The sequence below is a fragment of the Saccostrea cucullata genome, unplaced genomic scaffold, assembly GCF_032062105.1.
Source record: "Saccostrea cucullata isolate Sc308-1 unplaced genomic scaffold, CSIRO_AGI_Scuc_v1 ctg197, whole genome shotgun sequence".
In the NCBI taxonomy this organism is placed as follows: Eukaryota; Metazoa; Mollusca; class Bivalvia; order Ostreida; family Ostreidae; genus Saccostrea; species Saccostrea cuccullata.
Window position 1 is genome coordinate 424,452 of NW_026938805.1, and position 22,378 is coordinate 446,829.

The window sequence follows — 22,378 nt, forward strand, 5'->3', positions numbered from 1 at the left end:
TCAAGCTGAGATAATTGATCAATAGGATTTCGTGTAACAATAGGGCACTTGTCTGTCTGTTCGTCTCAAGTGAACTTCATTTCCTGTGTAAACTACAGAATCCTGTGACAAGGAAAGTTGACAGACGATGACCGTGCAGTGGAATTGCATGAGATAAAACCCAGGACAACTTTTATTTCATCTCCAAGCCATGCTTAAAAAGGAGAATCTGCGAAAAAATTTCTTGAGAGTGAAACAAATTGCAGACCAAAATTTGGGAAGGTGTGGTTTGTATATATTTGCTTATGATATCTATTTCTCTCACCGATTCTTTTTTACAGAGCTACAAAGAATATCTTTGTAAATATATTTTACTGTTCGTTTTCAATAGTGATTACACTGTTTGTACACTTGATATTTTCAAAGTGTGTCCTTAAGAATGTCAGAATTCATTTATGAATTTGATATATGAAATTACATGCTCAAATGTATACTCTGTTTGTGCCAGAGAACAGATTTTATTATATAACTATATTAAAATTTGTTAGATACTTAAAAAGCGAAAAACAACTAAGGGATCGGATCAATATTGTTATTTGTTGGCTGGAGAAACATAGCTAACTGAGTAGCAAAATCATATTATTGATCAAACTTTGCAAAGTTTTATTGATAATTTGCATTGTGTAATCCTCTATTGTATCAGTTGTCCATGTGAAAAATGAACACCAAGAGAGATTCAAATTATGTAGAAACCTTAAATCTTTCTAATCGAACTAGCAGCATGCATATATAGATTAAAAACTTAAATGGTTATATGATACATAAGCCACATACAGGGGTATTTGTTTTTTGCCTGCAAATCAAATCTTTATTAATTGATGAAGCAATCTTAGCTCACCCATGCATTAGATTTTAAAACTTAAAATAAAAGAAGACATTTTTGAAAAGTTTTGACATATAGTCAGATTTATTTTTGAATAACTGGTTAGAGTGTAGTACTATACTAGCTATAGAATCTGAAAATTTCATGCAAAAATGTGATAATCCTTTAAGTTTATTTTCTTTTTTATTTTAAACATGAACAGATGCCATATCTATTAAAGAGGTTGTGATAACAACAGCATTGTTCAAAAGTGTATAAACCAACACATTTTTAATACACACCACCTCTATGAAGGAGAGGGGTTTACTTGTCTGTTTGCCATTTCAGTTAGGATTTTTTTCTCTTTGTATCCATTTCTCCCTGCCTGTTGATATGTTGCCTTATACTATGCAGTTCTAAATCTTAATTTGTTTTGAGTAGTTTCTTTTGAAGTCCAGATGCATAAAACTTGACAATAATTTCCAAATTGCTAGGGATAGTCTTTGTTAGCCATGAATGAAAAACCTGTGAGATGCATGTGTGCAGTTCTTGCATGAAACAATTTTTGTTTTTTTTTTATTGTTTCACAATTGAGTATTAAAACCCCAGTAGTATTTTTTTACATGGTTTTATTTTTAAATTGATATCCTTGTAGGTAAAATGTTTTCAATACTATTTCATATAATGAAAAAAAGAGAATATTACTCAGTTTTTAGAACTTTTAGCTCACCTGAGCCAAAGGATCAAATGAGGTTATCTGAGTGATTGAATTTTGTCTGTCATTGTGTTGGCATTATTATTTCAATGAATCTTGGCACAAGGTATTCCTGGATAAAGAGAATTTCATTTGTTCAAAGGAAGGGACACACCCTCTTCAAAGGGGAACTGTTAAAAATTCTATGAGATCATTAAAAAACTTCTTCTCAAGAACCACTGGTTCAAGAAATATATGTGAAATCTTTCTGAGTTACTGATTATTCAAGTTTATTTTTTCAAATTGTAACCCCTTATCAGGAAATGTCAGGCTATTATGTGCAATCAAAGTTTTTACATAGGAATACATAAGTAAAATCTTCTCTCTTCTGAAGAACAGCAAAGTCAAAATCATAATCATATCTTGATGGAAGCATCCTCAGGTATTGTAGAATTAAAAATGTGCAACTTGTGATGCTTTTGGGTATGGTGGGGCCACATTACATTATCTTAATCTTACAAAGAGGGAAACACCTGTTAATAAAGAACAGAAGGACCACAGTCATCCTTGCGAGCATTGTGGCCAATGGACCTCTTGTTACCTATTCTTTTTTAGAATTTAAACATAAGAGAACTCTTAGTTTATGACAGAACAGAGATTTAATCTTCATTTAAAAATGATTAAATGATTTTTGAATCTTGTAATGAATTGAAATTTGGTCTAGAATCTTAAAAATAGTCATTTTGCATGGGATACATTATGAATTTTCACAGTTTGTAAACCTGGGCATAAATTTTTAAGTATACAAAATAAAAATACAACTGAGAATTTTTCTTAAATACAACCTTGCTACTGTAACTCAATTGATATCACCCTGTATTGTTTTAAATAAAGCTTTTGTAATCTATTAAGGTGATACATTGTATTTATCTTATTTAAAAATTATGTATGGAAAGTGATATGAAATGATTTGTGTATAATGGTAGTGATAAATTATGACAATAAATCTATTCATTTGTTTAAGTCCTTGATTCATTTTAATATTTCCTTATGATAAAAGAGAAATGCTTCTAGTGCCCTTTACAAGGTTGCCATGTGTCAAATAAGATTTGGGCACTTGTATATTGATAACCAATTATATGACTAATTTTAAAAGCTATGAATTGAATTTTAAAAAACATTGTGTTTATTATAATTTATATAGAGCAAAGTCATGTTAGATAGATATCTGAAATGCATTTCACACATAAATAAGTATACATGTCCATATGATAAACATGTCTGTAAACACACCCTGTTTCAGTATTATTACTCAACAGTACTATTTCTGGTGTCCTGGCCTTCAGCCTTGCAGGTACATTATGTATTGGTTACATCTCTCTGTCCATGCTAACATGGTCTGGGACTGTATGGATTCTGTAGATGAATGCTTGAATGAATGTGGCTGTGTACCTTAATGTGTTTATTTATCAACCTTAGCTTTTTTTGAGGACTTTTTTGTGCATGAATAACTGAAGTGCTGGTGTAAGTAGTTTTAAGAAATCTAAAGATGCATGCATTTTCATTGCTTCACATAACTACAGAAAAAAAAATTAGAGAAATTTTTGTAGTACTCTAAACCACTTTTAGTTTTTCTAGTTTATATGCATTCTTAGTTTATACTCTGGTGACTTATGTATATTGACTTGATGAATAAGAATGTGATGCATTGTATTCTGTTACACTACAGTTAAATTCTGGCGCATGGTGACCCGTTTTGAGCATGGCATCACTATTTAAGAGGTTTTGGTAAGTTTTATTTAACAGTGCACAGTTTGTAGTGTTTTTTCCATTCTCATTCCTAGTCTATTCCGCATTTCATGTAGAATATTCCATCTAACATCCTGGTTAACGAGATGTTTGGATTCCAGATTTGTGTATTTATGTATCCTTATGTAAACGGAGCTAATCGTTGATAAACAGAGTTTGACAGTTGGGTGTTGAATTCTTTCATAACAAACCATATTTCTAGTATTCCTTCCTGTATATTCTCTTTATTAACCATGATGTAAATTCTCAAGGAAGCCAAAGCCAAAGTGTCATTAACTAATTAACTTTGTCTTATAATCATTAATTTCTTTAAATTTTCCAGAGAGATTGATAAAAACAAAAATTGGTTAAGAAAATTATCTCTGTAGCTTATGTTCCATTTCAGTTAATCTCAGCATGTTTTTCAGAAGAATAACAAAAACAAAAGCTAAAATCTTTGCAGGAAATTATATGTGTAAAAATTGTGTGGTTTGGGCTTTTAGCTTTCTGCTATTGATGCATAATTTAATAGAGTGCTGACAAAAAGACTGATACTTCCTCTTTTGTTTATTTGTAAATGTGTAATTGAATCTTATAAGGAAATACTTCTGTTAGTTTAAAAGTAAAAAATAAACACTATAAATGAAACTGTTGTTATAATTAGCTGAGACACATTTTAACACACTAATTAGATATCTGTATTATTTTGACACTTCTGACAGCAGTAATTTACTTTCACAGTAACTATAGAGAAAATGTCAGTGAGTAAGTAGCTTCTCTACAACATGACAACAGTGTAATTCTAATGATTGGTGTGATGTTGTTGAACTGATCTGGAATATTTTCAGTGAAATTACAGTCTCGTATCCCCTAACCATACCCTCCAACTCGAGGAATGGGGGTCAATTGTGAAATTTCATGTAATTCCAGTAGATATTTACTTGATACATTTCAATTTTGTTATCTCTAAAATTTATATTTAGAATATCAGGGATATGTTTAATTGAGTTGGCAATCACATCCTTGTTATCTATGAACATTAGATATCTCGAAGTTTACTTTTGGTTCCTTTGAGTTTGGGATAACAAGGTTTGACTGTCACTATAACCCACTGATACTATAAATGTGATTGCATGGCCAATATATTTGATTTAATTTATGCAATGAAGATTTTTTTAAGTAATACATTTCAAGTTTTGTAAACATTCATAACACCTTATAAAAGTTAGTACTAACACTATCAATTACCCAGCTTCAATTACAGATGTACGGAGATCTAGCATGGGTTGTTTGCCATGCATTCTGAGACCAAAGACTTTGGAATACGTGAAATACATCCCTGTATGGCTAAATTTCCGTACACCAGTAACTGGAACTGGAAACCATAAATTTTTTTTTCTATGTAGGTAACCAAATTAAATCTTAAACTCAATAAAGTCCAATCGATGGTGTTTCAAATGACTAGTAAGGTTTACTATATGCTACAATGCATTGTGACATCAAGTCGATCACTTAATGTGATACAGAAACTATGCATTGTGACATCACATTATTTATGTCCAGCTCAAGCCCATGGAAATTTCCCCCTGCTTGCTAGCCAATCAGATCTTGTGTAAGGAAATAATTGTTTGTTTGTTTGTATCTTTGTTACTGTTATTATTTGTATTACATGATTAAACTAGGGGCGAGTCCTGGTTCACATAAGTCCAGGGTTCAGACGACATCTAACATTATGGCACACTTATATATATACAAGTCCTGCATGAATACATGTGACCTTTTTTTCTCTTTCCAGATTTTACATTTTTAAAAGAATCCTTAGATTTCTTTCTTTACTCTAAAATATTATTTAAAGACACATTTAAAAAATATGTGCAACTGTCAAAAAAAAAAGATAGATCTTTGATCAATTTATCAACATTTTGTACTGAACAGAACTTTTCGGAGAAAGGAATTTTTTTTTTAATTTTATTTGTTATGGTAGTGTTTAAATTTGGGTGAAATTTGTTTATCCTCTCAATAGAAGACATTTTTTGAATGACTTTGTGAGCTTTAATTGATTGGAAACAATATTTTTTAAGTGATAATCATATGTTCCAATTCTTGTGGCTTATCAATTTCTGAAAGTAAACATTAGATGCTTCATGTAAAGAAGTACTTGAAGGAAGTATCCAGGAAATGATAATTTTCATTTTGATTATCAGTGATAGGGAGGGGTTAAGAAGTTAAGTCTGCAATGTTGTTATTGATTTGGTTGTGAAAAAACAACGTGGAGGCTTGGAAGTGGTAAAGATGGAATGAAACCAGAAGATTCTGGTCAGAAACATCTCATAATAATCTAGAAACATTGTTTATCATTGAGTCAAATAATAATGCTCTATCTAGAGAAGATCACCCAAAACACCAACATTTCTGGTTGTATAGAATCTGTGTGAGAAGGTTAAGAAAGTATGATTCATGAAGGGAGGTATAGCTCATTATAATTACGAAGAAAAGCTCTTTTTGTTATTTCACTGCAAATTCAATAAATCTTATACATTTCCATAGAAATATCTTATACAAGTGGAGAAATAAAAATGTTTTAAGAAGAGAAATTTGATAGTAAAAAGTTTTAGTTTGGTGTGGAAGTGCAAGGAGATATGTATGTCAAGTTGATTTCTAGACTAGATTTAGAAGCATTTGCATCTATATTTAGATTTTTTGATATAAAATTGTGATAAATGAGGAAAGATACCCTAATTCTATGCATACGTGTAGCTTGTTTAGGGAAGGAAAAGCACAGATATTTGAAAGTGCCTCGATCTTTCTAAAAGTGATAATGAAGAGTGTACTTGTACAAATCATAATGCATTCACAAGGGTAGTTATTATAATTTGTTGTTTTAAGAGGCACAAATTAAATAGCTTTAAATTTATATGCTCCATATATTCACATGCACTGGCCACATAAGTATGACACATTAATGATTACATATCCAAACAAAATGAAAGCAACAAAATAAAAAATCTTCAAGAAAATGCATGTTTAAAAGATTTTTTGGGGAAAAAAGTGCATAAATTGTGACTCTGCTAATCATGCTGATTAGTTACGTAAAGATGTCATTGATAGCTTTAGTTACCTATTTTATAGATGTCACTGATAGCTTTAGTGTGTAGGTTATGTAATCTGCATGTCTTGTTGACAGTTGTAGTGGTGTGTTGTTCGGTGATATTAGGACTAGAGGTGTGCATTAACAAACAGAACACCCACCTCCTTTCTGATTACAGGGAACCCCTCAGTGTGTAGAAGAACAAATATGAAACAGAGCATTGTCTTTAGGTACACATTACATTCCTCTGTTCTGGTGAATCACCATGGCCTTTTTCTCAGTAAAACCTGGAGTGAATGATAGAAATAAATTATCTACAGTTCATGTGACAGACTTAAATTACTCAATATCCTGGAACCATCTTACCATTTTAAGATTTATTGATTAATTTTGTTTGTTTTTTCAAAATATATCGGAAAGAAGGTTAAAAATTTAATACAGTACATCATGGGTAACATTAAATATAGGCAACTTTTTCTGTTGTAGCATCCGTAGTTTTGAAAAAAAAAATTTACTACTTAATTGCATGTATGTTAGAAACTTGTGAAGTGAGTGTGAGCAAGCTATTTTAGCATTTTCTATGTTCTAAATTAAATTTTACTCAATTTTTTGTAAGTCTTTGACTTTTTACTAGTATTAAAACCTGTCAAATTGTCATATGTATCTACGTACATTATAAAATGTTTATTCAGATGCTGCTTGGTAGAGGGGGAAATAATAAATGTACTGGGTTTCTTTTTTCCCAGCAGTTTGCCAAGAATCATGTCATTTGAACTATAAATGTGAATAAGTGGTCATTTTCAGGAAAAATGCTGATGAACTTAATTAATATCCAGAAATGAATTATGTGTTTCAGGGCAGAAAAATCTGAAGTTTTATCTGAGGATCTCCAGACAGTAGAGAAGCGAGTCGAGTTAGTCAAATCAGTATGTCAGTCCACAGCCAAAAAGATCTCAGGTTGTCTTCAGGGGCAAGGCACAGACTTCGAAAAAAGACTGGTATAAATCTCTTATCCATAAGCTTTTACTTTTAAAAGCTGTTTTCACTAAATCTGCAAATGAAAAATTGATAACCATAAATTCATATTTAAAAAAAAAAAAAAAGTTTGCTACATTGCAGAATTTTTTTGTTGGGGGGGGGGATTTGTTTTATTGACAAAGAATCACATTGTCTAGTATTACTGTATAAGTGGAAATTTTAGCGAGATGCAAATTTAGCGATTTAACCTTAAAATTGGTTATTTTTAGGGAGATGTAATTTTAGCGATTTTTAAAAAGCTCACCAAAGAACCTACTAGAAATAAACCAAGATAAATAATTAGCGATATTAGATTTTAGCGACCTTGGCACCCTCGCTAATAATGCCAAAATTAAGTCCTTGCTAAAAATTCAACTTATATGGTAACTGTTGCTTTGGATGAAATTTAAGATGCTAGCTCTGTACACTTCTGACAGGAAAAGATTTTGAAGGAGCTAGAAATTGTAGAAATGAAATGAAAGGAATTTAACTGGGTAATCATTACATTACAAAAAATATAATTTGCAAAAGAATTTTTTTTTATATTTTGGTAAATTTTGATATTTCAGAAAAAGCTACCAGAAAATGCCTTGGGTCTAGGGATGATCGAGAGCAGTGGACTCCTTGGGACAGATTCTGTAATGGGGTAAGTTCTATATTTAGATAATGGACTTTTCCAAAAAAGTACACAAATCTTTTTTTTCACAAGTCTTCAATGATAAAATCTGTCTTAATTGGCGTATTTTATGACTCTGTTAATGCCATACTTTGTCAACAAAAATTGATACATGTACCTTTATCTCAGAGGCACCTGTCTCATTTTATTACTGAGAAAAGAATTGAGGTTGGTGACATTTTTCCTGACTTTCTATTTTAGTACAATGTTCCAGACCTGTGGGGAATGCCAGACCACTCTGGCAAAGGAACTGTTGCAATATGAAATAGATGTAGAACAAAAGGTCCTATCTCCTATACAAGAAATACTAGATGTAAGAACTATTACAAACACTAAACAAAGTGAAATTCCTTATTGATGAATGACTTCATTTTATATTCCAGTATTAATGGTCAGTTCTGATATATTTTGTGTTTGGATTTCAGGAGGAAATTCCTGTGATAAATAAGTGTAAAAAACAGTTATCCAAGCTTACTTTGGACATGGACTCGTGTAAAGGCAGGTGAGTGTTGACATGTTTTACAGTTAAGTTGGTTTGAGCTTTACATATCAGATCCAGATTATCATTCCATTGTTCAATGTACTGAATCTAACCTTGTTATGTCAAACGAAGTGAGATTGAGAAAAAAAACCTTGAAATACTTTTGAAAAATATGTGGCACCTTACAAAAAAAGTGATAGGGACTTCAAATTTACTTTATGAATACACTGATATTTAAGGTATTGATGTTCAGATGTTGAAATTCAACTCTGTATTATTTACCTAAATGTTACACTGTAGATGGAACCAGGCAGTAAAACAAAGTCAGGTTCATGGTACCAACATGGTGACGGCATCAGCGAAGGCAGACCAACTCAAAGAGGAGTATGAAGAGTCGTGTAATAAAATGTACCAGGCTCGGGTAAGGGTCAAGGCTACATCTGAAATTAGATTTTTTAAAAAGGAAAATTTAAAACTTACATAGTCACTTTGCATATGTAATTAAAAAAAATGAAAATTGAAAAAAAAAGAGAATACAGAGACTGTAAATTTTTTATTTACTGTAATGTTTTCATTTGTTTCTTTTGTAGGATAACCTAGCCACAGAAATGTTCAACTTTGTAGCAAAAGAAGCCGAGCATAGTAGTAAATTAATATCTGTAAGTATCTACTAAATCACTTGCATATAAATATAGAAGATCAACTCCAAGACAGTTACTTTTAAATTACATGTTTAGTAAGAGTTCTACAAAAACATAGTATCATAAGCACAATAGATAGAGTTTTGGAATATTTTATTGAAAAAATAAAGAAATATAAACAGTATGTGTTTTGTTGTTCTAAAATTCTTACTTTTCTTTTTCATCTAGTTGTTGGAAGCTCAAAGAGCATATCACAAAAGAGCCCTGGAGGCTCTAGATCAAGCAATACCAAAACTAAACGAAGCACTAGGTAAGTACCTTAAACATTTTTGAAAGGCTTTCTAAAATTGAATTCCTTTAGAAATCATAGTACAATGTACTTATCTGTTCTTTTATATTTGTTTTACAGAATGTAATCCACTTAAGAAAGTCTATGGGGTTCCTTTGGAGGAGCACTTGAGGGTCACTGGGAGGGACATAGCTCTGGTGCTAGAAGTGTGTGTTATAACACTCATAGATGGGGGCTTAGAGGAAGAGGTTAGTAATCTCTGAAATAATGTTGATGTCAGGTGACAAGGTGCGTAAAGGTACTCAGTAATAATAATTTTTTCCAAGAATTTGTGATTGAAATAAATGTTCACAAAAAATTAGGGAACATTTCCAGGCATTTTTGCAAAATTAAGAAGATAGTATTTCCTATATAATCCTGGTGGAAATCACATGTCTTGCTTATATTATAATTTTGGGGATATAATTTATGTGTAGTCATTTTATGAGTATAAAGATGATAATAATCATTTATAATTTTTTTTTTTGTATAGAACATACCGGTAAAGATTTTAAAATATATTTAGATATTCAAGGAAAGTTGACTGTGTGATTTAAGACTTAAATTCGGTATATAGTTTGTACTTTACATGGTAAATTATTAAAATTCCAGAGAGATACTTTACAACATACTATGTAAAGCATTGAAATCTGATTTCATCTTCTTTTGTAGGGTTTATTTCGAATAGCAGGAATGGCTTCAAAAGTAAAGAAGCTAAAGGTATGTCATCCGTTAACATTCAGCAATCGAAGAATAGGAATAAGAATCACTGTTCTGAAAACTATAATGTATAATGATCAATATAGTTGAGAACTTTAAGATTTTATAAATTTTTGACATTTCAGAATGCTTTTGATGCTAATGTGATAGACATGGAGGAGTATGCCATAGATTTACATACTGTAGCAGGTGCTCTGAAGCAATATTTTAGGGAACTCCCAGAACCACTGCTTACAACACAACTCTACCCTGACTTCATTCAAGCTGCTAAATTGTAAGTCTGGAGACAAAGACAATTTCATTATATCAAGTTTACTGTATCAGGGTTATTTTCACCCTTTTACACTTGCTTACAAATTTGCCCAGTTTTAAATGTCCCAATTCTGTCAAAGAATTTAAACTGTGTTCTTTGAATTCGTTACATTTTAAATTCGCCCACTTGTGACAAGGGCAAAAGGGGCGAAAATAAAAATTCTCTGTATACAGTATATTAAAATAAACACATGTGGATAAATTGTATGTATAGTTCATGGATATGTGCATGAAATTTTGATAATGATTTCAGGCCGCAAGAACAGAAATTGCAACAGTTGTGGGCTGCAATACGTAAATTACCTGAACAAAACTATAATAATTTTAGGTGAGTACCTCCAAATATATTTTATATTGATCTTTATTTAAAATAAAGTATATTTTTTTATGACTACAAAACATTAAATTTATTATATTTTTTTCCAGGTATTTAATTAAATTTTTGGCTAAGTTAGCTGAGAAGTCTGATGAAAATAAGATGACTCCAAGTAACATAGCCATTGTCATAGGACCAAATTTACTGTGGTCAGAGGGAGATAATGGGTAAGTTATTTATCTAAATCATATTTAGAAGTGAGGGTACTTGTAATACAGATGGGTAATGGTCGTGTGTTCTACCAATGATGTTTTCAGATCTGATCAAGCTGTAAAAAATGATTTTAAAAAATGATAAAAAAAGATTAATTGTCCTTCACAGTGAATGTAGGAAAAGCAAGTTCTTGACATGTCCATAATAGTTTTGTTAAATTAAAATTTATTTTACAGTCCAAACATGGTGACAAGTGGAACCATTAGTAACATGATAGAACTCTTCATCACGCACTGTAATTGGTTCTTCCCAGAAGGTAAGAAGCCAATGGCAAAACTTGTCTCATTGACCTTGATTTTATTGTGTGTGCTGTTACAAACTAAAATTGTCTAATTAACAATCCACAAATAATGATCACTGGAAAACATATGAATTGTTTTAAAAAGTTGTATACAAATGTGATTTTGTATTTTGAACCAGTTAGCTAAGTTTGTAGGAATGCTTGATTTCAGACGCTGCACACCCGTTCACATTCTACCAGACATTCACACCTCTACCCTGCCCCTCCCCTAAACGTCGTTTTTCTGTTCCTCGGCGATCTCTTTCCTCCTCCTCCTCATCCTCAAGTGATTTGCTTCTCTTTTAAATTTTTTTTTCCATGATCAGTATTATTTTTTGAAGCTGTTTATCTGATCTTTTTAATGTTTTTTTTTTTCTTGCATTTTCTGTTTTGTATTATTTATCAACATTTCTGCCATTTACGTATGTGTTAAACAAAAGAAGAAATTCTTCTATGTATACATTCTTTCACTAATGACCAGAACAGTATGCAGTAAACTTAGGCAAACCAAGTTGAGGAAGACAAGTTCATTTATGCTTAATATGCAGTGGTGCTGTGTTAATGCGGATGCCAGTCATTTCAACTTGTCACCTTCTTGATGATAAAATTTTGGGATTTTTTTTCTTCATATTTTTCATCATTGAACATGACAGGATCATCATTTTCTACTTTAAAAAGGGATATTTCATTCAGAATGTCTTGTTAAAGTGGTCTATAATTTTTAGCTCTACTGGTCAGAGACCAGAAGAGCTTATGCGATAGTAATGCGTCCGGCGTCCGTCCGTCTGTCTGTCTGTCCGTCTGTCTGTAAACAATTTTTCAAAACGCTACTCCTCCTACAATTTTAGTCTGATTTCAATATTACTTGGCACACAAGTAGACTACACTAAGATACATAGAATAGTGCATCGGTTTTTGATTTCGATGAACGGTGTTGCCATGGTTACTAAAAATATAATTTTCTGTGAAATTCCTTAAAAACGCTACTCCTTCTACAGTTTTAATCTGATTTCAGTATAACTTGGCACACAAGTAGACTACACTAAGATACATAGAATAGTGCATCGGTTTTTGATTTCGGTGAACGGTGTTGCCATGGTTACTAAAAATAGAATTTTCTGTGAAATTCCTATAAAATGCTACTCCTTCTACAGTTTTGGTCTGATTTCAATATAACTTGGCACACAAGTAGACTACACTAAGATACATAGAATAGTGCATTGGTTTTTGATTTCGATGAACGGTGTAGCCATGGTTACTAAAAATAGAATTTTCTGTGAAATTCCTTTAAAACGCTACTTCTTCTACAGTTTTGGTCTGATTTCAATATAACTTGGCACACAAGTAGACTACACTAAGATACATAGAATAGTGCATCGGTTTTTGATTTCGATGAACGGTGTTGCCATGGTTACTAAAAATAGAATTTTCTGTGAAATTCCTTTAAAACGCTACTCCTTCTACAGTTTTGGTCTGATTTCAATATAACTTGGCACACAAGTAGACTACATTAGGATACATAGAATAGTGCATCGGTTTTTGATTTCGATGAACGGTGTTGCCATGGTTACTAAAAATAGAATTTTCTGTGAAATTCCTTTAAAACGCTACTCCTTCTACAGTTTTAGTTTGATTTCAAAATAAGTTGGCACACAAGTAGACTACACAAAGATACATAAAATAGTGCAATGGTTTTTGATAAGTACAAACCAGTAGAGCTACAGTCTCGACAGAGACTTCTGGTTAATTATTAAATTACTATTTCACACCTACATGTATGTATCTAGCCATAGTGATAGATGCTGCAAAATCATTGGATATTCAATTTGAAGTAATAGCGAACTGTGACCTCCGAAAAAGTAATATTTATTTTTTGAGTTTACCTCCGATGTCCTTGCCTTACATTGAAGCAGATTTTACTTTGCATTTATTGAATAAGAATATTTTCAAATCATTGCCAAGAAACATAAATTGATGAGAATTTAGAGAGTTGGAAATAAGATGAACAATAAATCAGGATTGGTTTATCATCTTTATATAATTGTTGAAATGTGTAGTTTATCAAGATACTATTCAACCCAATGATTTTTCCAGCTATTAAAACTTTAATATCTCTGAAATGGTCTTTTTAGCTCACCTGAGCCAAAGGCTCAAGTGAGCTTTTCTGATCAAAATTTGTCCGTTATCTGTCGTCGTCGTTGCTGTCGTCGTTGTTGTAAACTTTCACATTTTCATCTTCTTCTCAAGAACCACTGGACCAGGAAAGATGAAACTCATGTGGAATCATCTTCAGGTAGTGTAGATTCAAGTTTGTTCAAATCATGACCCCCGGGGGTAGGGTGGTGCCAAAATGAACGATCAAAGTTTTACATAGGAATATATAGGAAAAATCTTTAAAAATCTTCTTCTCAAGAACCACTGGGCCAGGAAAGATGAAACTCATGTAGAATCTTCCTAAGAAAGTATAGATTCAAGTTTGTTCAAATCATGACCCCCCGGGGTAGGGTGGGGCCAAAATGGCCGATCAAAGTTTTACAAAGGAATATATAGGAAAAATCTTTGAAAAAAATCTTCTTCTCAAGAATCACTGGGCCAGGAAAAATGAAACTGATGTGGAGTCATCTTCAGGTAGTGTAGATTCAAGTTTGTTCAAATCATGACCCCCAGGGTTAGGGTGGGGCCAAAATGGCCGATCAAGGTTTTACATAGGAATAAATAGGAAAAATCTTTAAAAATCTTCTTCTCAAGAACCACTGGGCCAGGAAAGATGAAACTGAGATGGAATCATCCTCAGGTAGTGTAGATTCAAGTTTGTTCACATCAAGACCCCCAGGGGTATGGTGGGGCCAAATTGGCCGATCAAAGTTTTAAATAGGAATATATAGGAAAAATCTTTAAAAATCTTCTTCTCAAGAACCACTGGGCCAGGAAAGATGAAACTGATGTAGAATCATCCTCAGGTGGTGTAGATTCAAGTTTGTTCAAATCATGACCCCCAGGGGTATGGTGGGGCCAAAATGGCCGATCAAAGTTTTACATAGGAATATATAGGAAAAATCTTTAGAAATCTTCTTCTCAAGAACCACTGGGCCAGGAAAGATGAAACTGATGTAGAATCATCCTCAGGTAGTGTAGATGCAAGTTTGTTCAAATCATGACCACCTGGGGGGTTAAAATTCAAGCCCCCTCCCCCCATCGGTAAACTTTCAGTTCTGATCTGATATGTGCTTTTTCCTAGCAAATTGCTCAGGTGAGCGATGTGGCCCCTGGGCCTCTTGTTTATAGGACAATTTAAAAAGACACATAATTTAAATAAATAAAATATCTTTTTATCAACCCCCCTCCTTTTGCCTTTCTATTTGATACAACTATATGTACATATTTTTAGTTGATTTTGAAGAAGCAATTCACTTCTCTGAATGATTCATTTATCCTGACAATTTTATTCAGGATAAAGGTGTCCAGATTAACATGACACCACTGTATCCAGCGTTTGAATTTCCAGTTTATATATATCCAGTCACTTGAAATGTATTGTAATGATCCTTCAATGAAGAATGTTCCTCTGCTTTTGATTTTTCAGAATATATTTCTTGACCTCATTTTAAAAGAGAAAAGCATGGTACAAAAAAATGTTTACAACTTTTGCATTAAGAAAATGTTCACATGAAATATGTAAAGAAGCATGATTTATGAAAGTTTGATCACAGTATTTATGAATTTTTTGGTGCAGCTGTTGACTTTTACCACACTACTCGTGGGACTGCTCCCCCCAAATCTCCGGGGGTCAAGGAGTCACACACACCTGTCACTGCAACTGTCCTCCCCATAGTCCAGGGGCCACAGCATGGTTCAGTAAGTCAGGCATGTGAAATGGCATGCATGACCGCAGTGGGAGCCATATCCTCCCACGTCACCTCTGCCTCTGTGACTGAAGTATTTAGCGAGGACCAGAAAATGCCATCCCAGAGATCGTCGGATGAGGACAACGCATCCAGCTCTGAAGGTGAACTAACACGACCACCTAGTGGTCAGTTTGGGCGTGCCTCTTTCAGCAATAGTGGTGGTTTTCCTTCTAGTACTACTAACCTTATTCATACTCCTAAGTTTAATGCTGATGAAGTCAGGGGAAACAGAGGAAACTCGGAAAGGTGCCGATCGGTGCCACCACAGAATGAGGCTGCCAAAGATGTCCACAGTGACGTGTATAACACCATGTTTGCTTTGCACTCACTGGGAGGCAACAAAAATGTATCTGACTATCGAACCAAGGTTCGAGATTTGTGGGATGGCCACATGCACAGACCAGCTTCTGCTGTTGTCAGAAACAATAGCAATGCAGAGAGTGGAAGCAGGATAGCAGGAAAGCCCCGTCGCTGTGTCAGTCAAGGTTAGCTCCCTTGTGATGTCCTCAAAATCCTTTGTTTTTTGCTTTCGGTTTAAGTTTACCCTTTCTGTTTGGTTTGAAATTTTTTTTGTTTTTTTTTTTTTTAAGGCGAAAAATGTTTGCATGGCCTGCTTTTCAAAGAAGGATAAATGAGATAGCAGTATATTCACCTCTATTCAAATCAACCTAAATTGATGTCAATCTATTAAAAAATATTCCATTGTTCCATAATGAATTGCCATATCAATTTCAAATTTTAAGCACCTATAAAAGTTGAACATATTTTGGATTTTTGAAATTCAAAGTTAACATTGCCTTGTTTGGAAATTCAAAAGGAGAAGAAATCTCGCCCCTGGCCTTGTTACTCCCCTGTGCTGTGTCCTGCTATCCTCTCCCTCTACAGTAGACAAGCTCTGTCCTTTGATTTTCCTTCCATTATTTTAGATTAACAATGTAATACAGTGAGTTTATATTTGTTTTATACTTTATTTGTTTTAGTATTATAACAAAATAGTCAAATGACATTTTGATGTGATCACTATTTAGCTTTTTATTTTGATTTGCACTTTTAATTCTGCAGTGTTTGCTTTTTCCATACTTGTTGTGTTTCATTCAGAACTGTGTGGATTTATTTAATCATAGCATGAGGATTTTTAAGTACTTGTATTTATTTTATGCCTTTGTTATATTCAATCCAATATCCATAAAAAGATGCTCATGTGTTAGCTTAGTATATCTTATATATACATCTTTGTTTAGCAAGCTTACAGTATTTAAGGTCTTCTCTGTTGTTGCCAAATATTTGAAAAAGTTGACCTTTTCATAGAATGGAATTGCTTTGTAAGAATCTTAATTAAGAAACCATCCTTTAAATATATCATGTATAGTATCTTGTGAATTCTAATTTCTGTATTCTTTTTTCAGTATTTAGATATATGTTACTTATTCATCTATTTTTTCTTCTTATTCTACAGAACATTTATTAACGATTATAATTATGAGCTGTTATCAAGTACTGAATGTTTATGTCATCAGTTTTCATCTCTCAAAAATTTAAATGGTTTGTTTGTCAAATAGATTTATTATTTTTCTATAAGTCAATTCTCCTGTTTCCAGAGGTGGACTTTGGAACCATGGCCTCTTTGAAAATGAACAATTCTGATTTGACGGACTTGGACCAGTCATTGACCAATCAGGAGACTGCTGAATCGACAAATGATGTTCCTACGTCTCCACCAAACCAGACTCAGGTGGAACACAGAATCATCAATGACTCAGAATAGTAAGTATACTGGTGTTGTGGTCAATGTAATCATATGTTAACACTCAATAATTAATACTGGAAAAGATCAATCATTATAAGGAATCAATCTAAAGTGGCTCATTATGATGCTTATGGACAGACATCACATAAGCACCAGATGATGTTACAAGGGAAGCATTTGTTATGGAACAGTTTACTTCACTCAAAGATAATAAACTTAATTTAAAAAAATCATTGACAGCAAGAATCTTAATGAAGACACTTTGAGGGAAAGTATTGAAATATATTGGGTCCTTGTAAATATTCATATTGGACAAGTAGTGTCTACAGGTGTCTAAGTGTCTCTATGTGAACATATGAGCCTTTGAATTAGGCCTCTAATTCAAAATCATGAACAATTTTTTTTTATTGTATAACTATTTCTTTGATAATGATCTTTCTTCTGTAGTGCTGAGGTTTCAAAAGTTCAGAAGAGAGTTCCAAGGAAGCCAGCACCCCCACCCCCAGAGAGACCAAGTTTACCTGAGCGACCCTACAGCATCGCTGTGACAGCACAAGCCCGGCCACCTGTTCCCCAGGCCCAGACCTGGCCCCGACAGATGGAGGCTTCACCAGGAGAAACTGTGCCAAACCAGGAGCAGAGTAAGCCCAAAACTCAGCCAGACAAACCCGCTCCTCCCGAGAAACCCCTGGGAGGTCACCCCCCACAACGATCAGCAACGATGCACGAGAGACATTCTCACTCTGACAGGCCCTCTGTCCCGCCCCCAGACAGACCAAAGGTTCCTCCCCCAGCAGTACCAAACCATCAGCGGTCAGCCTCCACTGGCACGCCTGGTCAGTTTGGACCTGCCATATCTTCGTTCCCTGACAATGATCAAGGTAGACTATCCACTAATTCTTATGAATCCCTAGATAAACAAGGATCTGGTAATCTACTAACTCCTGACGGGCGACTTCAATCCTCGTCCAATGAGCATTTGTCTTCTAACCGCTTACATCAAGGTAGTGCAAGACCTCAGCGCCCCCAGCCCCCTGTCATGCCACCCAAGGAACCTCACACACTTCCCGTAGCCACTCAAGATGAGGAAACTCATTTGTAATGTAAACATTGTGATATTTTTAGCACTGAGTCAGTGTCTCCCCCCTTCCTAGGCTGGTGACATATTTATTTTATCACTCAAAGAAAATCAAATCCTTGTTGCTTGCCAGATGAGCACCATGTGTACAATGCTATGCACCCTCCCCAGTATTAGCATTGTTGTGAATCATTATCAGAACTGATATGTATTATACACCCTCTGTATTGTGAAAATGTGTAGCTTTTAGGGGTACATTTCCTGTGCCAGCATTTATATTTTTATTCAGAGTTTCAGCAATATTTTAGTCTTTGATAGATATTTTGCTATTAAGTGAAAGCTTTTTGGTGTTTAGGTGTTGTAACAGAATTGTTTGCACCTATTTTAAAAGAAAAGCAATTTGTCAAAATAGATACAATATCCAAACTAGTCTCTGAAGCCACTTAATCAAAGGGGGCAAAAATATATCACCATTTAATCCTGTTATATGCCAGTAGATTAGTGAAATGTCAGATTTCTCAACTAATTTATACATGAAGCGGTTATTGCACTACCTTTGCATTAGGGCAAGGGACAGGGGTAAAGCGCATTGTATTCACCAAAACTGTATGTAAAAATAGCAGCATGTATTATGCATGATACAACATTAACATGCTTGCTTGTTATAAGTTTACTGAAGAATTTGTGATAATACACAAGGTTGTATGTTAATTTCTACAAAATGTTATGTGAGTATACCCCCTATACATGTACGGGATCTTGCAATTTTGCTTTAGTATACATCTTTTTTTCTCTTATGAAATATTCATATACACATGTATTTGATACCATATATGTTATATTTTATTGCTTGCTTTTTTTTCTTCAGTTTTTTTTTTAAATTTGTATTAATCATAATGAAACTGTGGATATATATAAGGTTGAACTTTCTATGAAAGAATATATCTTAATATGTAAACAAAAACTTGCAGGCAGATCATGTAACTGTATACAATACATGATGCCAGAATTTATTATCAATATAAAAATTTGCATTTATATTCAGTTTTGATTCAAAATAATAGCTAATTTTGCAGGTCTTAAATGGAGAGGGTCACAATAGTCAAAATAATATTTTGTCATAGAATAACAACCTCTGTATTTTAGTAATGATATGATATTGTTTGAAGTCTTGTCTTCTTTTCTAGTATTTTATGGCAAGACATGGGTTTAAGGTAAAATGCCATATACTGGTCTGATTGAGGCTACATATTGCTCATATTATGTACCGAAACTACTAGTATTACCATTATTTTAAGAAATACCAAAATATTAAGAGAACATATTGCCTACTAAAATGTGTGATATATGCTACAAAGAAAATACCAAAGACTGGTGTATCTGGACCACAATAACTCTTATAAAAGTACTGTATAATGTTCAATGGAGGCTAACATTTATTCAGATGGGAAATATTTGATGCTGTTCATTATGGGTATTGTAGGGCATTTTCATGAACATTTTAACACGGAAGATTTTCTTCACAATTAGTATAAAACTTGTAAATAATTTTAATTTTACTATACAGTTAGTGTAAAAAATGTAAATAACTAATTTAGTATTCACTTTACAGTTGGTGTAAAAATTGTAAATAATCTTGATTTCACTTCTCGTAATTTATAGTTTTTACCACCATTCAAGAGCAGACGAGTAGTAAGTTAATTGAATGAATATTATATTCTTTTTCCCATTGGCCAGTGGTTGATGGAGAATAAAACAAACATCTGGCCAAAACTTTAACAGCATGATAAACTGGAATCTTACATTATATGATCTGAATGAACAAATGTGAGGTATCTTGTCGATATTTTCCTATGGTCTGGAATGTCTGAATGGCTAGAACAGTATTAACATTAAAAAAACTTTATCATTCTAGGAGTTGATTGCATGATATATATTTTTTTCATTTTAATTGATAAAAGGGAATGTGCATTTTTTGCCCCATTTATTTACATTTACATTTATGGAATATGATTGGTTACTGAGTTACACACTCTCACGTGATTAATCTCCAAGCAATGTCCATCTATCCAGTCTCTCTCTCTCTCTTTCTCTCTCTCTCTCTCTTATAGGAGGAATTAGTTAATGATTGTCACAGTTTATGCTTTCATAATTGAATGTTCACCAATCACCAAAGAAACTTTTTAAGTTTGTATATTTCTACCACCATTTACACTATATTCTGCAAATGCTTGTTATACAAATAACAAAATTTTATATTACCCTGGTTTCTGCATTATTTTGAAAGTCTTGGTTTATTTATGTGCATGAAATTGCTAATACAAGCAAGCAGCTCAATTTTCTAACCAAAATTTGTTTTACTGGTTAATTAGCATGCAGACAACTTGGCTCAAGTGCATGCTAAAAAGTTAAAGATATATATTTTATAATAAAAAAAGTATATATTCTTCAAGACTTGTTTAACCATCAATATTAAAAATTTTCATGATTGTAATATAAAAATTATCTTTCTAATTCAACATGTCTGAGTCAGTGATCTCTGAAGATATGTATCTTAATATACAGAACTCATAGCCAAGTTGTCTTTACACAAAAATTGTTTTGACCAATATACACTTGTATTATGGTTAATAACAATATAAAAAAATTGATTTTAAAAATTTTAACCTATGCTTCCTTTGTTTAATTTTCTTTTGTTTTGCATTTAAAGTCTAAAAATGTTAAAAGCTTTTTTCACAGTAAGCAATTCTTAATTTCAGATTTTGTTTAACGCTGTTGATTTAAACTGCATGTCATTTTCTATTTTAATTTTTGAGATTATTGTTGTGTTTATTTAATAATTTGCCTTATTTGCAGGTGCGTGTTTAAACAAAACTGGTACCCTGTAACCTGGTACCCTTAACCTTGACTGACCTGCCTTCATTAACTGCATTTCGCTTTCTTGCATTCCATGTGTTTCTTGTTCTTATTTTGTGGGCTTTCATTCATTGATGTTGTAATCCTTATTTTACACAACCCAAACAACAAAAAAAGATTTTTGTCTGATGTATTTGGCCTTTAGTATCTTGGAAAATTTTTAGAGAAATTGTTCATGTCTATTTCTAATGATCACTGGAATATGTAATTATTTCCTCTAGCTTAAGGTTACACCACTTACAAAATTTCCTTACTCTCCTTAAAAAAAATTTTAATCAAGAAGTGGACTTTAAATAATAATAAAATTTTTTAACATTCTAACGGCAATGAATTTAGACACTGTCCATTTTTTTACTTAATCCTTATTGTAAAAGTATATAGGTTTTCAAATTCAACCCCAGGGTAACCCCAGGGTACATTTATTATGTTCGTTATTGAATAATATACACTCTCTCAATTGTTATTGTATTCTTGTATTTATTGCACAAAAAAGTGCTCGCTGGTTTTATGGATTTCTTTATATCTGTTTTAGAATATGGAATATGATGGAAAGCATAGAGTGATTCATTCAAGATTTTAAAATAATTTCCTGAAAATTTTACAACTTTATATGTATAGAAGGAAATAATGATGAAAAGAAATGTTTACTTTAAAAAGTAATCCATTTAAAAGCCTATTTTGGATACAGATTGATGTATACTCATGTAAAGGATTTTTATTTATATTAATTGGAGAAAAAGGTATCAATTCATTTGTCATTTTCTCCCCAGATATCTGTGAGCAGTATCTCACAATGTTCATAATTACTGCTATAATATGTGTAATATTTTTTTTATAGTTGAGATATTTTTTGTACTGTGAATGTGTAATTAGAGACAAGTTTGTGTTAAAATGTTGCCAGATCATTCTGTTCTGCTTGTGATAAACATTTTTGAGTTGTATCAGTACATAACAGTGTCATGATCACTGCTGATATCAAATAGAGAAATAATGTACTTTTGATTAAACTCTGGTTCATTCTCACAAACTTACAGTTGAGCAATTTAATAAATATTTAAACTTGTATCACGGAGTGAAAGTTTTCTCTATGGATTGTACTGAAAATACTTTTATATGTATACAGACATATATTATTTGTTTTCAGGAAGCTTGGATGAAAGTTTATGAATGATACAAATGCAGTTCAATACATAAATTTTTAGTTATTTTGGTATTAGTTGTTTAACAGTCAAACCTCATTATCTTGAACTCAGTGTGACGGAAAGTACTTCAATATC

General features: G+C 32.7%; 1 protein-coding gene across 8 annotated transcripts; it reads left to right on the plus strand.

The window, feature by feature from the left end:
• The first annotated feature begins 122 nt into the window (after positions 1–122).
• Positions 123–22,166, plus strand: LOC134251395 (rho GTPase-activating protein 17-like). 8 transcript variants are annotated; one of them, XM_062733793.1, is made up of 20 exons: positions 133–261; positions 7,268–7,409; positions 7,998–8,074; positions 8,306–8,417; positions 8,530–8,606; positions 8,886–9,006; positions 9,176–9,244; positions 9,455–9,536; positions 9,636–9,763; positions 10,227–10,274; positions 10,400–10,548; positions 10,840–10,914; positions 11,013–11,129; positions 11,352–11,431; positions 11,628–11,741; positions 15,189–15,845; positions 16,959–17,124; positions 17,555–17,988; positions 19,848–19,877; positions 21,042–22,166. In XM_062733793.1, the coding sequence occupies exons 1-20, from the start codon at positions 191–193 to the stop codon at positions 21,071–21,073; spliced, it is 2,781 nt and encodes a 926-aa protein (XP_062589777.1). In that variant the 5' UTR covers positions 133–190; the 3' UTR covers positions 21,074–22,166. The 8 variants fall into 8 exon arrangements, with proteins under 8 accessions (XP_062589778.1, XP_062589777.1, XP_062589779.1 ...); XM_062733795.1 differs by having other exon boundaries at positions 21,634–22,166; XM_062733797.1 differs by having other exon boundaries at positions 15,189–15,461.
• Positions 22,167–22,378: the final 212 nt, after the last annotated feature.

Bases quoted from the DNA above. Each gene is read 5' to 3' on its own strand.
- LOC134251395 (XM_062733792.1), top strand. From the start codon at position 191: ATGCTTAAAAAGGAGAATCTGCGAAAAAATTTCTTGAGAGTGAAACAA. The intron at 10,275-10,399 runs GTATGTCATCCG...TTGACATTTCAG, and splicing joins CAAAAGTAAAGAAGCTAAAG to AATGCTTTTGATGCTAATGT. The intron at 10,549-10,839 runs GTAAGTCTGGAG...TAATGATTTCAG, and splicing joins TTCATTCAAGCTGCTAAATT to GCCGCAAGAACAGAAATTGC.